At 40.2% G+C, this 16601-nt stretch overlaps 1 protein-coding gene across 1 annotated transcript in view; it reads left to right on the top strand.

The window, feature by feature from the left end:
• Nucleotides 1-15725, top strand: part of LOC134662778 (proton-coupled amino acid transporter-like protein pathetic) — a 44212-nt gene extending 28487 nt beyond the window's left edge. The window contains exons 2-10 of the mRNA XM_063519072.1: nucleotides 5439-5505; nucleotides 6749-6865; nucleotides 9308-9458; nucleotides 9861-9982; nucleotides 11517-11601; nucleotides 12458-12702; nucleotides 13506-13718; nucleotides 14209-14378; nucleotides 15411-15725. Of these exons, the coding sequence (XP_063375142.1) occupies nucleotides 5453-5505; nucleotides 6749-6865; nucleotides 9308-9458; nucleotides 9861-9982; nucleotides 11517-11601; nucleotides 12458-12702; nucleotides 13506-13718; nucleotides 14209-14378; nucleotides 15411-15718 (1464 nt within the window). The 5' untranslated portion in view covers nucleotides 5439-5452 and the 3' untranslated portion in view covers nucleotides 15719-15725. The remainder of the gene's footprint in view (nucleotides 1-5438; nucleotides 5506-6748; nucleotides 6866-9307; nucleotides 9459-9860; nucleotides 9983-11516; nucleotides 11602-12457; nucleotides 12703-13505; nucleotides 13719-14208; nucleotides 14379-15410) is intronic.
• Nucleotides 15726-16601: the final 876 nt, after the last annotated feature.

Consider the following 16601-nt stretch of genomic DNA (forward strand, 5'->3'; position numbering starts at 1 on the left):
CTTAATTTAACAACGTTAACTACACTTTATATGATACGCTTACAATTATAATCCAGTGAAATTGTAGAATTTTGTAACGTGGCTCTTCTACGTCAAATCCGGTAGTTCTGATTTTTTGCAGACTTGTTTATGATGTTGGTCCAATTAATAATCCAAGTTTGTGACCTCGAGCGCCGAACGCAACAATCGCAACGAACGCAAAAATCGAAAAATCCGCGAAAATTTCGGTTTTTTTTTTTCACTTTTGGGTGATTCTAACACTAAAGGACTAGTTTTTGATAGTACCTTCCTTAGACGTTTTTAAAGAAGGCTAAATTTGCAACAATACGAAACGAAAAACGTTTTGTGATTTTCAATTTCGATTTTGACTTGGATTGGGCCCCGGACTCCGGACTCGGGCCCGTACTCGGACTCGGACCCAGACCCGGACCTTGACCCGGAAAACCACTATGTTCTTATTTTTGTTTTGTTTTTGTCCGTTTTATGTAAACCTGTTTATGTGCAATAAAGTGACATACATACATACATACATACACTATGATACCTAAACTAAATCAACCACTATGATTACCATAAAATGTATACATAAATAAAGTATAAGCACCGTTAAGTGGGTTAGGCTAGTAATTAGAGAAGTCGGTTTTTTTCTATTAAAGATTATGTTCTATGAGATTTATCTTAAAGGGCCCTGGCATCGAAGCCGGGAAATTTAAAAAAACACGAATTCCACACACTTCTAGGCATTGACAGACCCCTCTGAAAAATACTTCGACCGGCCAACCCCATTGTACTATTCTCCATTGTGTTTTGTTCACGGCCAATTCGAAGTTACATTTTGATTTAAAAATGATGTCAGTTTGTTATCATTGGTGCGTGCATTCGCTCGCATGTCACTGCACTGTTCGTATACATGTCGGAGGCAGATCGTAAAATCGGCCATATCGAGATATTCCTAGGCATACCATGAAACGCCGCCATTTCATGATCTGACTGGCGACTACCAGCCATATCGTTCAAACATCAACGTTTGACGATTTGCCTAGCGACGTTTAGGCATATCAAATAAGTAGGGTGTGATATTCCTAGGCATATCATGAAACGCCGGCATTTCATGATCTGCCTAGCGCGACCATCAGCCATATCGTGCAAACTCAAGGGGTGATATTCCTAGGCAGATCATGAAACGCCGGCATTTCATGATCTGCCTGGCGACCACCAGCCATATCGTGCAAACCTCAATGGATGATATTCCTAGGCAGATCATGAAACGCCGGCATTTCATGATCTACCTAGCGACGACCAGCCATATCGTGCAAACCTCAAGTGGTGATATTCCTAGGCAGATCATGAAACGCCGGCATTTCATGATCTGCCTAGCGACGACCAGCCATATCGTGCAAACCTCAAGGGGTGATATTCCTAGGCAGATCATGAAACGCCGGCATTTCATGATCTGCCTAGCGACCACCAGCCATATCGTGCAAACCTCAAGGGGTGATATTCCTAGGCAGATCATGAAACGCCGGCATTTCATGATCTGCTTAGCGACGACCAGCCATATCGTGCAAACCTCAAGGGGTGATATTCCTAGGCAGATCATGAAACGCCGGCATTTCAAGATCTCCCTAGCGATGACCAGCCATATCGTGCAAACCTCAAGGGGTGATATTCCTAGGCAGATCATGAAACGCCGGCATTTCATGATCTGCCTAGCGCGACCACCAGCCATATCGTGCAAACCTCAATGGGTGATATTCCTAGGCAGATCATGAAACGCCGGCATTTCATGATCTGCCTAGCGACCACCAGCCATATCGTGCAAACCTCAAGGGGTGATATTCCTAGGCAGATCATGAAACGCCGGCATTTCATGATCTGCCTAGCGACCACCAGCCATATCGAGCAAACTTCAAGTCTTAAAAGGAACGTAAACTTGTATTAAAAGGTACGATCTGGCAACACTGGACTCGGACGCAGCGCCATATAGAATGCAGCGCAACCAGTGGCAAAAAATTCAATTATTTTACGATGCGATCGGTATGAATGAAGCTAGGAATTCAACGAATACATTGCTCCCATCGATCTGCCGAATCTTTTATAAGACAGATCGTTATATGCCTGAGTTAATTTTAGTCAGATCATGAAATGGCGGCGTTTCATGATATGCCTAGGAATATCTCATCAATTATTTTACGATGCGCCCGGTATGAAGATAGGAATATCAACGAATACATTGGTCTGACCGATCTACCGACTCTTTTATAAGGCAGATCGTGATACGCCTGGGTTAATCTTAGTCAGATCATGAAATGGCGGCGTTTCATGATATGCCTAGGAATATCTCGATATGCCCGATTTTACGATCTGCCGCCGACATACATACCTACCTGTTGTAAAAATAAACAATTTGCGGTTTTTAAATACCTAATATTTAAATCTACTGAAGCGACATTCAAATAAAAAAATATATATATGACTATGATTGATGTCACTCTAATATTTATGTATGGCACTGTACTATACAGGGTGGCTAAAAAAATAACTGCATTCCCGTTGCCAGGGACGTTTCGGGATTATACTGAGCAACTTTTACTATGGGACCAACCCCGAAATCGAGAAAAAAATATTTGGCTGTTTCATACATTTTGACTGATCCATTTTCTATGGGAGATTAATTTTTTTTTCGCGGTCTCGGGGTTCGTCCCATAGTAAAAGTTGCTCAGTATAATCCCATAACCTCCCTGACAAAGGGAATACAGTTATTTTTTAGCCACCGTGTATAATATTATCCCAACATCAAATTTTAATAAGAATCTGAAAGCCGCCTCCTGGCAATTTATATAGTGGCCGTTCGTTGAGACCGGTCGCCATTAAAGAATGTCTTGATGCGATTATTTTAAAACCGTGCCGAAAAAGGAGACACCCTTTTTTATGGACAAGATGACATGCCGCAACCAAACGAAGATAATAAATATTTGTAGACAATCTTACACAGATCGGCCTTTTTTTAGGGTTCCGTATACTTCAAAAGGAAAATACGGAACCCTAATAGGATCACTCGTGTGTAGTATACCGACTCGTGTATGTCAGCCTTTACGGCTGTCTGTCTCGCGCTTGCCCTCCAACCAAGATGGCGTCTAGTTTTGTAAGACAATAACGAAGGAATACAGCATTAATTAATTGTGTAACCTGCGTTTTATTTCAAGATACCACGTCTGTCTGTCCGTCCGTCTGTCACAGCCTATTTTCTCTACTGGTACTGTACTGGTGTACTGGTAACCATGGTAACTCCAGGTTTATCCCGGGTTAGTGGGATGGTGCAAGTGGCTCTTAGAACTTTTGCATAAAAACTAGGTATTTAGGCACCTGTTTACTACCTAGAGGTGTACATCTAACTGATGATGTCATACAGTTATCGGACATTTCGCTTGTACTTGTCCGTACATGTATTGGTGTGAGACGCACGAAAAGTAGAAAACATGACTCAAATATCATTCTGGTGTCAGTGTACGTTCGAATTGGGCTGTTTATTTCGCATTGTAGTAGGTTATACAATATCTTGATTCGTGTCAGATATATAGGCGGTCCGTCTGCCATCCGATGTATCTATTTGCATTCACAGTGGAGAGATATTTATGCCAGATAAGAGTAATCACATAATTTTGATTTTTATGAGTCGTCAAATATTTTTAAGCGACCCGATCCGATATTTATGCGGATACAGACTAACGATATTTTTGCCGGCGCAAAGCATCACATATTTTTACCGACGTAGTGTCGTCATATAAGTACTTATGGCTCCAATGGAGCATCAGATATTTTTGCACGGCTGCCCACAGTCATATATTTATGCTGGTGACTGTACTCACATACAGCTAGGTATAACATCGCAGCAATAAAACATAAAACTATTAATATTGCCGCAGAAAAATATAGAATGGATGTATTATATACTCTTATACATATATAGGATTCACCGGTGTTTTGAATGCCACTCGGGGTGGATGACCTTAACTGCTTATTTAATGACGTAATATCTGGGTGACCGAGCTTTGCTCGGAAAACATATAAAAACTCAAAAATTCGCGTTTTCTCAAAGATAAGACCTAACTAGATCGATTTTCGCCCCCGAGAACCCCCTAGCAAATTTCATCGAAATCGTTAGAGCCGTTTCCTAGATCACCGAAATAATATATTATACAAGAAATGCTCGTTCAAAACTATAAAAAGAGTTATGATGTTTCAATAAAAGCATTGCTAGAGTGTGTTACGATTTTAAACATTAAAATACCTTAGTTCCTAGCAGGGATGTTGCGGATGCCGATTTTTTGACATCCGCGGATGCGGATGCGGATGCGGATTTTTAAAGGCTCACATCCGCGGATGCGGATGCGGATGCGGATGTCAAGATAGTACCATAAAAAACGGCAAATATTACATTTTAGTAATTTTTATTTCAAAAAACCGGCCAAGTGCGAGTCGGACTCGCGTTCCAAGGGTTCCGTACATTAAGTCCCACTCACGCTTGACTGCTCATTTCTAATAGGTTTTTTTGGTTAATGACTAAATTACCTAGCAGTCTAGCACTTACGCCGATGCTAAGACGTTCCTGTACCGACCTGTTCCACATCCGCATCCGCATTAAATCCGCATCGATTTTATGCGGATGCGGATGTTGAAAATAATGCGGAAGTTCCGCGGTTGCGGATGCGGATGCGGATATTCGCAACATCCCTGGTTCCGAGGCCTTCTGATTTTACATTGATATGTACCTACCCTAAAGTCACCCTAAGTCACCTAAAGTCACGTAAAGTCACCTAAAGTCACATAAAGTTGCAGAATTCGATGGGTACGCTGACACAGGTCATCTCAATACAATTTTGCGAGATTGCATGGGCGTTTTAGGTTATCAATATCATCATCATCAATATACATATTATAAAACAAATTCCCCTGCCGCGTCTGTCTGTCTGTATGTTCGCGATAAACTCAAAAACTACTGTACAGATTTTAATGTGGTTTTCACCTATAAATAGAGTGATTCTTGAGGAAGGTTTTGGTGGATAATTTGTGAAGGTTTTGTGTAAATTCGTTGAACTACCCGTGCGAAGCCGGGGCGGGTCGCCAGTAAATTATAGTCATCTCAGATGACAGCTGACCCTACCCATCGAGTTTGAAAAATACTACAGAAGTACATAGGGTGACTGGCTATAGTGGCTATAGTTATTGGCTACTTCATAGTAATTGGCCACTCTTAACAATAAGGCTTCAATTGGCTTGTTTCTTTCTGATTTGTTAGAAGTGGCCAATTACTATGTAGTGGCCAATAACTATAGCAGTTACCCTATTAATTAGTTTTAAAGGTTGAATTTATTATATTTCCCTCATTGCCTAATAAATTAAATAATAATAATTTTGAAATCGGTTCTTTGTTTCAGATTAACGCGCCAAAATGGGGAAAGGAGAAAAAAAGTCCACCATTATTTTGGATAATTTTAATTCAACGTAAGTTTAACTTTAACCTTTTGGACGCCAATGACCGATATATCCGCACCGTAGGTTCAACGCCAAAGACCGATTAATCGGTCACAGACCACAGAGCAACATCGACCTACGTGCATATACATAAAGTTCAACTTCAGTTTTGACACTTCAATGATGTGGCGTCTGAGTGACAGCATTTTGTGTTTGACACGGCGTGGAAAAGGTTAACGAGTTCCTTCATCTATAGGTACCTGCATATAGGTAACCAAAGTTCCATGTTTAACCCAAAAAATCTGCTACATTTAAGGTAAACGGGCGGTCCCAGTACATGTCATCTTGAAACTAAAGGGGCCCACTGATTAACAGTCCGCCGGACGATATCGGCCTGTCAGTTAAAACAAAAAGTTGACAGCTCCGAACAACTGACAGGCCGATACCGTCCGGCGGACTGGTAATCAGTCGGCCCCTTTAAGTCCTCCGTCACTCGTTGACCACGAACGCTGTAAAGGGTTCGAAACGTCGGAATGTAGTATACATTCAATATACGCGATAGAATCCGTTTTAATAGTTTTATTTCATATTTATATGTAGCTTTCCATCGCAAAGGGTCCTCATGTTCAATGCAATAAGGACATTTCCATCTGAAATTCCAATATAAATTCCGATAAATAGGATCCTTTTCTAAGCCACATATATTATCTAAGTACCCACAATACGAGTCTTATTGAGCTTACCGTGGGACTTAGTATATTTTGTGCAATTGTATCCTAAAAATATTTATTTATTTTATTTAATATTGCGTATTGTATTTTACAGTACATATGGTGCTATTTACCGCCCTAGTGCGGTAACTAGCACTATACGTGCGTATGTAAAAAATGTAAAGGACCATATGTACTGTAAAACATTGTACAATAATACACGTGCGAACATTGACGTATAATATCTAAGGACGGGCTAATGGGGCACTAAAAATGGTACTAGTTCAGCGGTGTTACTCACGAATTCCAGCCAATCGTGCAGTCTAACGCAACTAGTTGCGACCAATAGCGCGCGTAATGCGAACTCGTCAACCAATCGCGCGCGTGATGCGAACTCATCAACCAATCGGGTTGTAGCGGTTTCACACCGCTGTAGTGGCCCATGTCATGCCTCATTATTATTGCCCGTAAAGCCAGTCCCTAAGTCCCTAGATATCTATGTCAATGCGTGCAAAATGGTAATTTCATACTTTTCGTACTTATATCGTAATGTACTATTACAGGGCGGATCTAGCTGGTAATCCAGGTTTTCAGTCTACATTGAGCTTGGGCTCAAAAGAAGTCATCAATGAAAAGGAATACAACCCTTTTGAGCACAGAAATGTTGCGCATCCCAATTCGTAAGTATTTGGAGAAGAAAACGGTCCCTCTGATAAGTAGTTTATATAGGTACCTACATAATAAACTACCTGAGAGATCTTGCAGATAGTGTATACAGATAATTCGCTAACGGAAGTTGAGTACATACCTAAATAGGTTACGTTAGGCCGCCTTTACACCTGTAAGTTTTACTGTGTTAGCTGTGTCCCTACTTACGTAAGTAAAACTTACAAGTGTAAAGGCGGCCTTAGGGTCTCCCCAAACTTATCGACGCGGAATCGGCAATGCCAATAGAAATGAAACTTTATGTCCACGCAATAAGAGCGAAAAAGACGCCGACGCGTCGACCGTCGACGGCCGAACGGAGCCGAACTGAACCTTACCTGTTTATGCTGTTTACTATCGGCTTTCGCCGAATCCGCGTCGATAAGTATGGGGAGACCCTTACGGTCGTTGTTCCGGCACAGAATAAATAATAGTACTAAGTACAGAAGACTCACTCTCTAACAAAACGCGTCTGTTACGATCAGCACAGATATGGCCGCTATGTGGCGACAGCGCCACGCGCGGCTTTATGGCTTTCCCCAAAATTGGGGCCGAACGGATGTACTTTTAGCTACCTGTAGCAAAGCGACGAAATCGCGGAGTGAGATACGCCTGGTTCCGGTTAGTAACATACAGAAGTTTCTCGGGAACTATTTTTCTCTTTAGTGGATTAGTTTAAATAAATAAATACTTTCCCAAACACAACTAGGTATCATGAGATCAGCTCGATGTTACCATAATATTTTTGTATTGTCATTGTCACCCAACTTATGTAGGTATACAGGGCCGGATTAACCCTAAAGCAGAGTAGGCAACTGCCTATGGGCCCCGCCTCGGCTAAGGGGCCCCGCCTCGCCTAGGGGGCCCCGGCGGCCCCGCGCCCGCCAAAAAAAATGTGTTTCATATGGCCAAAATTCATAAATATTTTTTATCGTACCTACTTATACATAATGTCCAATATCAGTCTCTCAGACACACAATCATCAAATGATTATGTAAATTATGTTATTTTATAGCTTTTAAAGTCTGTAAATCGAGCTCGAATTTCAGGCTCCCGAGGGCCTAAAACCTCATTAATGAAACTTCGGCCCCCCGAGTAACTCTTGTATGATACGTATATTACTGTTGAGTAACATTTGACGATTGGTTCGTATCAGAGCGCTGCTTTCTTACAGCTCGCCCTTCGGCGTCGCTTTTTAACAAATATAAACATTGATTTCAGAAGCTTAGCCTTTTGCCTTGCATGAAAAGCTCACCTCGCTGGTTATAAGTACGCTTCGGGCTTGTTAAGTATGTGGAGATTGCTGAGCTCGACCTTCAGCCTCACTTTTTACTTCAATTTTTGGTTCGTCTACCAAATCTCTTCTTCAGCTTAGCCTTTGGCCTCGCTGCGCCAAGCTCGGCCTGCGGTCTCGCTTTTTAATACAATGGACATTGGTTGGCGTCTGTGATCTAGCTGAGCTTATCCTGAAGCACGGCTTTGACCTTGCATGAAAGCTCGCCTCACTGGGTAACTTCGGATTTTTAGGCCTTTTTAACACGCTTTCACAATTTTTTCACAAAAAATTTCGCGCTCGCTGCGCTCGCGATTTTTATTGCTCTTCCGATTTACCCTGTACTTACATGCTACTTTCACTGGTTAATGAATAGTCATTTAAACACATGTAAAATATTTATTATCAGGTTAATTTTAATCATGTGACTCGTATGGTCGGACAATCGCTGTTCAGCCTCGCAAAATATTTAACTACTTATTGAGAAAAAAAGAGCTCTCCCCACACTGGACGCAGAGAGGTCGGCAAAAACTAATATAAAAAACCTTTATGTCCACGCAAGAGCGAAAAAGACATCGTTCGGCATGTTCGGATCGGCTCAACTGACACCTGAAGGTTGTAATTAAAACCGCAGACTTACTTCCCTGTATAACAACTGAACTTATGTATGCAGAATTAACTGTAAGGGGGCCCCGAGCATTGCACTGCCTAGGGGCCCAGACATGCTTAATCCGGCCCTGTAGGTATACATGAGTTTCAGTAATATATACCTAGCTTGCAAGATTTGACCCGAACAAACAAACATTGCAAGTTAAATAAAAGGTTGTAAAATAAATACACTTTGATTACAATGCCTTCTCGGGTAAGTACCTTACTCAACCTAACAGAAAATTTGAAGAGAGTGTTTTTAACGTTTTAACTGTTTTCGGGCATATGTTTACTAGATAAAACCTTTTTGTAAATAACATAATAATTATGTATATTACAATCGATATCGTCTTCTCTTTAAAGAATAACTCACGCTAGACCGGCCTTTCCATAGAATGGTGGTGCTTTCCATAGAAAACAGCGCCGGAAGCTGCGGCCCGGCCCCGGTCCGGTGTAGCATGAGTCAACCTTTACACAATTTTTGAAATTCCACAGGACCATTGGATCCCTGGTGCATTTGCTAAAATCTTCACTCGGCTCAGGCATCCTGGCGATGCCGAACGCTTTCAAAAACGCGGGTCTTGCGGCAGGCGCCCTCGGCACTATCATAGTTGGGTTCATCTGTACACACTGTGTTTATATATTGGTATGTTTTATCTTTAGCAAAAGGAAATTTTGGTCACAAGTGTTGGGTGAGAAATTGAGGAAAATCTTAAGAGGATATAGATAAATACCGCAGATGATGTGAGAATTTTAAACAGTTTGTCTGTTTTATGGAATTCCAACACCCGATAGGCCACGAAAATACATACCTGTGATTCGGGATATGTACCTATGTTAGTCTGCAAGGTATCTGATGACCTTTTTTGCCTGAAAATAAATGATTTTTTATGTATTTATACTTGGAGGATCTGCCGTGAATGTCAGTTAATAAATTTCGGTATCTTTCTCTCTTTTGCTCGAATATTACCTACTGAAAAAAGTGCGATAGAATAAGATGACAGAATTTCGATGACGCATATGTATGTTTTTATTTTTACAATTCCAGGTGCGGACGTCTCAAGAAGTATGCGTGGATGCAAAGAAACCCTCCATGGGTTTCGCGGAGACGTGCGGCGCAGCGTTCCAGTACGGACCGAAGAAGTTGCGGCCGTGGGCCGGTTTCGTTACGTAAGTTTTTCTACTTTACCGGTTGTAATTAATTTTGTTAATTCTTCTTCCGCCGGACGATATCGGCCTGTCAGTTAGAACAAAAAGTTGACAGTTCCGATCAACTGACAGGCCGATATCGTCCGGCGGACTGGTAATCAGTGGGCCCCTTTAGAACCCAATTGTCACCCTTCGATAAGGAAACGTTATGGCCGTTCCTTTATTATATAACACTTTAAACTCTCGTGTTTTGTACCCATATCACTACATAGTATAAAACAAAGTCGCTTCCCGCTGTCTGTCTGTCCCTATGTATGCTTAGATTTTTAAAACTACGCAACGGATTTTGATTACGCTTTTTTTAATAGATAGATTCAAGAGGAAGGTTTATGTATAATTTGTTAACCCGTGCAAAGCCGGGGCGGGTCGCTAGTTTAATAATACAAACGGGTCTAACGCGATATACAGGATGCTTCCTGTAACAGGAGCAATAAATAAAAGTTGCTGAACAAATGTTGGTCAGTTTGAGGAGTACAGCCTACAGTTTAATTTATTGCTCCTGTTACAGGCAGCACCCTGTATTTAGTTTTATTGTTTTAACCTTAAATTCCGACGTTTCAGCTGAGTTCCACCAGTCTTTTCCGTGACCACTTCTGGTGCAACTCAGCTGAAACGTCGGAACTTAAGCTAAAACAATGAAACTATATCGCGGTAGATCCGTTTGTGTAATTAAATATGCGTTCCTTTATTGCCTGGGTTGCTTACAATATGTTTCAAAGTTCATTTGTTCTCACTTAAACCGGTTTACATGGGTCTCGTGCTAAGAAATGTGTTTGTTTGTTCTTAATTTGTACATACATTTTCCATGTTAAGTTTCGCAGCACTAGTCGCCTATCCAATTTGACGTGAATTAAACCAACAGTTATTTACATCGACGATCCCAGCTGTATCTCGGTTTAAAGATTCTTTATTCTCATAAGAATTTGTACAATTCACTTAAAACGAGAAATTAAATGTGTACATTTTATTTACATATTCTATTTATGTCACAAAAGGAGCGACAGACACTAATTAAAATTACAATAAGCATTTGTTATTAAGTATTTTGCCGGTAAGTATGTTTGACGTGTTTGTAATTGTAATGTATTAGGCTAGTGGAAAAGAACAGCGCGCGCAATACACGTACGTATCGCTGTTGAGAAACATAAAATGTGACGTTATCTATGAAAAGGGACCTTATTTTCGATGGCGCTTACGCCATTATTAACGATGCTTCGCTATGAATACAATGCCGCGCGTCGCTGTGAGGCTTAAGCGCCATCGACAATAAGGTCCCTTTTCATAGATAATGCCCCAAATGGTCGCTATACTCGCGGCTAGATGTGCCCTTTATGTAGGGTTTGCAATCCGGATCCGAAATGGGATCTTCCCATACATTTCGGATCCGTCGTGCAAACCCTACCTTTATGTTGTTATCTCCCTAAAGGTTAACTGGGGACAGGTGATACGGGTTCCATTAAAGTTTTTTGCTTCAGTAAAATCTTATTTGTTCCAGGACGGTTGTGGACTACGCCCTGACGGTGACATACCTTGCGGCGCTCTGCGTGTACATTGTGTTCATTGCGGAAAATTTCAAAGAGGTAAGGTATCTGGGCCACTTTATTTCAAGTTGTCCGCTACACTTTTTTTCAAGATTGGGATGTTTTATGTTATTTCTACTCAGAATCATGAGCTCTTTTGATCCTAATAAGAGAAAAAAAGTGTCGCAAATTTTCCATAAGTACATTTTTCTATCTTTCCATTCCGTGACCGCCATACAAAGTCTATGAAAAATGGTAACGGAACGGGAAACAAACCTTGGGACACTTTTTTTCTCCTAATAGGATAGAAAGAGCTCGTGATTCTGCCGGCCTAGCCAAGGTTACAATCGCTATCGCTTCGACAACGAAAAGCATTGTGTCTCTCTATCACTCTTCCATATTAGTGCGACAGTGACAGTTGCGTTTCGATCGCTACGGAGCGTAAGCGATCGGCATCTTGGCTACGCGGCCTGAGTAGAAATAACATAGAAATTCACAAATTTAAAAAAAAAGTGTAGGGGACAACTATAAATAAAATGGCCCATCTATCTCTTTACATAGAACAAATAAACCTTTTCACCACACCAACTTGTAAAGGCTCGCTTTGTTCTTCGAAAAGTTACAAAAAGTTGCATTTTATTCACATGGCAAACGATAATGGTAATTTCATGCAAATTTTGACGTTTACTCATGTTTACTGGTAGAATTGTTTGGTAGAATGGTAGAATGATTTGGATTGTAGGCGTTCACTTGGATTGTCGGATTTGATTTGATTTACACCAAGTGAACGCGTTGGTGTATCCGCTCCGGCGTGCGATCGAGACAGCTTGTAATGCATAGCGATGTTTCACTCACACACCGGTGCGGCATACGGATATCAGTGTGATAACCGCGTAACGTTGTTGAAACATTTCAGGTACTAGACGAGTACGTGCCAGATTACAAGCTGTCGGTAGAGACGTACTGCGCTCTGACCCTCGTCCCCTTAGTCCTGATCTGCCAAATCAGGAACCTGAAGTGGCTGGTCCCCTTCTCGGCCGTCGCCAACGTGCTGCTTGTCATCTGCTTTGCCATCACTATGTACTACATCTTCAGCGATCTGCCTAACCCTAAGGAACGGGTCATGGTGGCTAGGGTTACCCAGTGGCCTTTGTTTATTAGGTGAGGCCTTAAGAGGAAAGGCGACCGCTTCTCCATACAAACGTAGTCCCCATTTTCCTCTCTTGATGAAGGGATTCCTCCCAGGAATATGGGGACTTCGTTTTCATGTACCTAAAGGTGGATTCGGGGCGGTCGTCTACTTTCGTCTTAACTTTATTCTAAAATAAAAGTAAAAATATATTATGTTGATTGTGTCAAATGCCACATGACCTAAGGGTTTATTTTATTATTGCACTTTGATTTTCAACTACCTAGCATTCCGATGATATAACTATGGCAAGATAATATTGTAGAGGTATACCTGTAGGTACAGTCAGCAGCAGAAGTTGCTAAGCGGGCGAGGTGTTCAAAATTACCTTGACACGCTCTTATTCTCTTAACAATAAAGTCGCGTCAAGATCGTTTTGATCACCTCGCTCGCTTAACAACTTCTGCTGCTGACTGTAAGGTCAATGTGGCTAATTCCGTCATAGGGATTATTCCGGCTACTAGCGTTTTTCTCGAGCAACGAACAAAATCGATAATTTCACCGACAAAGCAGCGATTGCTTTTAGTTTCAGCAATCAAAAGCAGATGGTTTTGTTTCCTACGATTAAAAAGTAAAGAAATATACGCTCGTAGACGGAATAGGCCCTATGACGGAATTAGTCACATTGACCTTACCGTAAAAGTATAAAACTTTGCCCTTTAACATAATCCCGCCGCGTCACAGTTAGTAGATCAGTATCGTATGACTGTGACATTTTGTAAGAATTGTTTGTATCGACAGTGCATTTGGTTTTTACCCTGAAATTATTTTCCAGTACAGTGATCTTCGCGATGGAGGGCATCGGAGTGGTGATGCCCGTAGAAAACGAGATGGCGAAGCCGCAGCAGTTCCTGGGCTGCCCAGGGGTGCTGAATGTCGCCATGACTATTGTCATTTCCCTGTACGGCATCGTCGGGTTCTTTGGTTACATGAAATATGGGGACGAAGTGAGGGGGAGCATTACGTTGAACTTGCCGCAGGATGAAGTGTAAGTGAGCCATTTTATTTAAAGTTGTCCCCTAAACTTTTTTTTTTTAATTTTGTTTTTTTTTATGTTATTTCTACTCGGAATCACGAGCTCTTTTGATCCTAATAGGAGAAACTTAACTACATTACACACTACACACGTGCTACACACTTAAAAAAGATACGATAAATATTTTGAGCGTCTCGTACTGTCTGCAAAATTTTAACAAACTTTACAATAACTTAGAAAAATTGACAATAGAAAAATTTTGTTGTAGAAATAAAATTTAATTTATTAATCACTACATAGTATAAAACAAAGTCGCTTCCCGCTGTCTGTCTGTCTGGCTGTATGCTTAGATCTTTAAAACTACGCAACGGATTTTGATGCGGTTTTTTAATAGATAGAGTGATTCAAGAGGAAGGTTTATGTATAATTTGTTAACCCGTGCGAAGCCGGGGCGGGTCGCTAGTTTACAATAAAAACAATTTAAACTTCTTTATCTTTTCAGCTTGGCACAGAGCGCGAAGATCCTAATGGCTCTGGCAATCCTATTCACATACAGTCTACAGTTATATGTGCCCATGGAGATGATCTGGAGAGTGGTCCACAACAAAATATCCGTCAGATATCACAACATCACGCAAATCTGCATCCGGACTGCTGCTGTCGTTGGCTCAGGTACTATATCGAATCTTACCAAGTACAAATCTAGTCATAACTATAGGGTGGAAATCATATACTTACCATATCATTTAAACTGCTCGTCACAATATAGATTGAGATTCAGAAATTTTACCCGACTTCAATGGCCGCGCCAAACCGATACAGATGACCGTCTTTATTTATTTATTTAAACTTTTTTGCACAAAGAAAGCAAAATGTACAAATGGCGGACTTAATGCCAAAAGGCATTCTCTACCAGTCAACCATTGGGTCAAATAGAGACAGTAATGTTGGTGCAGCAGATTCATGAATTATAACTAGAAATGGAACCGAAAAGTCAAATATTATATATAAACATAATAAAATAAACCTACAAAAATTATGATTGAACAGTAATTTGTGTATTTGTTCACTAAGACATCATAATTATATACTACCTACATTAGGGGACATCTTACATCATCATCAACAAATAAAAGTAACCTCAAAAACACAACCACAAAGCACACTCGGTGCCCCTCGGTGGTGGTGGTGTACAGCACAAAGAAAAACCTGGGATAGGAAGTGTGAGCCGCGTGTCTTCGCCATAGCACGCGGCCCCGCAGACTTGAAAGAAGTATAAAGCAGAGTGTAACTCTACCATAAATATCAATTATAACCTAGGTTGTAGGTCTAACTACAATTATTGCCTCGGGTAAAATGGGTTATTTTATGGTCTTGTGCAATACTTATTTTAATAAGTAGTTTTTGCACAATAGATATTGCACCGACGCTAAAGTCTAATGCTCAACAATATTCAGCTAATAATATTACCGGATTAGCCGGAACTCTATTTTCAACTCCTTCTGCTTTAATATTAGTAAATTTTTGTTCAATAGGTATACTTTTTGTAAGTCGCGACTCACTAGACATCTAGTATCAAGTAGCGGTACTGATAATTCCGCTATTCGATGCTAGATTTCGACTACGAAAATAATAGTCTTTTTGGTACCAAAATTGATGTATGTATATGTGTATGTATGTATATTTCTCTATGCTTATTTACAGTTGCCCTAGCAGCAGCCTTCCCAAATCTGGAGCTCTTCATCAGCCTCTGCGGCGCCATCTTTCTGTCGACCCTCGGCCTCCTGACGCCAGCCATCGTGGACACCGTCCACAACTGGGACCGAGGACTTGGCAGGTTCAACTGGAAGTTATGGAAAAACATGTTCATCGGCCTGATATCCCTAGTAGCTTTGTTCGCTGGTTCTTATAAGAGTATCAGCGACATGGTCGCTAAATATGGACAGAGTGAGCACTTGGAGATGACTATGAATTTAAATATGACCAGTGGTAATGGGACTTGGGTGTCATAAAACTATTTAAGGTCGAGGAATTTTAGTCACGTGACAATAATATGAGACAATTTATCAACTTTCATATTTATTGTCACTGTGAAAATGTGCGCAATGAAACATAAATTGAATTTGTTGCCTGTTAGATGTGGATGAAAATGTGAAGATAATTATGGGTGTCTTGTGATCATTTTTAAAAACACTTCGCTCGCTTAGCTAACAATTTCCAAGTTTATCCTACACTTAAGACGATTATATCACATCACATTGACATAGATATATATGAATTGGAAGAAATGAGCCGTTGTCAACTACGAGTATGTTTTAAGCTTTTTTATGTCATAATTGAATAGATAATATGTCATAATACATCTATTATATTTCGTTTGATTTACGTAGATAAATTAATTTAGCTTTCTATTGACACACATATTAATATAAGTACATTGACTTTATATCTAGCCTAATAATTTAACTTACCTACTTATTTTTAATCTTAGACATTGCAATTATCACAGAATGCTACGAAATATTTATGTTTATTCAAATATTATATTTATGTACACAAATAGAAATATATTTAATAGCGCAGTTATAAACTAGCTACCCAATATTACATGCATTAAATCGATAATTTATTTTATTTTATTACAACAGAAGAAAATAATTAGTACGTAGGTTAATTATGTATTTCTATCATATACTTAAGTAAGCACTTTTTTCTACAAATCAGTTCTAATACTCTTTCCCAAACAGGTATTTTTATTGTACATTATTTAGGAAAATACATATTTAAGTCTCTTACTTTAAGGTTAGTGAAAATTAACTTAAGCGTATCTGATTTTCAGAGTTCATAAATACGTCCATTATTCAGAGTTGTTGTAGATGTTGTAATATATAATAC

This window comes from Cydia amplana, chromosome 3, assembly GCF_948474715.1.
Source record: "Cydia amplana chromosome 3, ilCydAmpl1.1, whole genome shotgun sequence".
NCBI lineage: Eukaryota > Metazoa > Arthropoda > Insecta > Lepidoptera > Tortricidae > Cydia > Cydia amplana.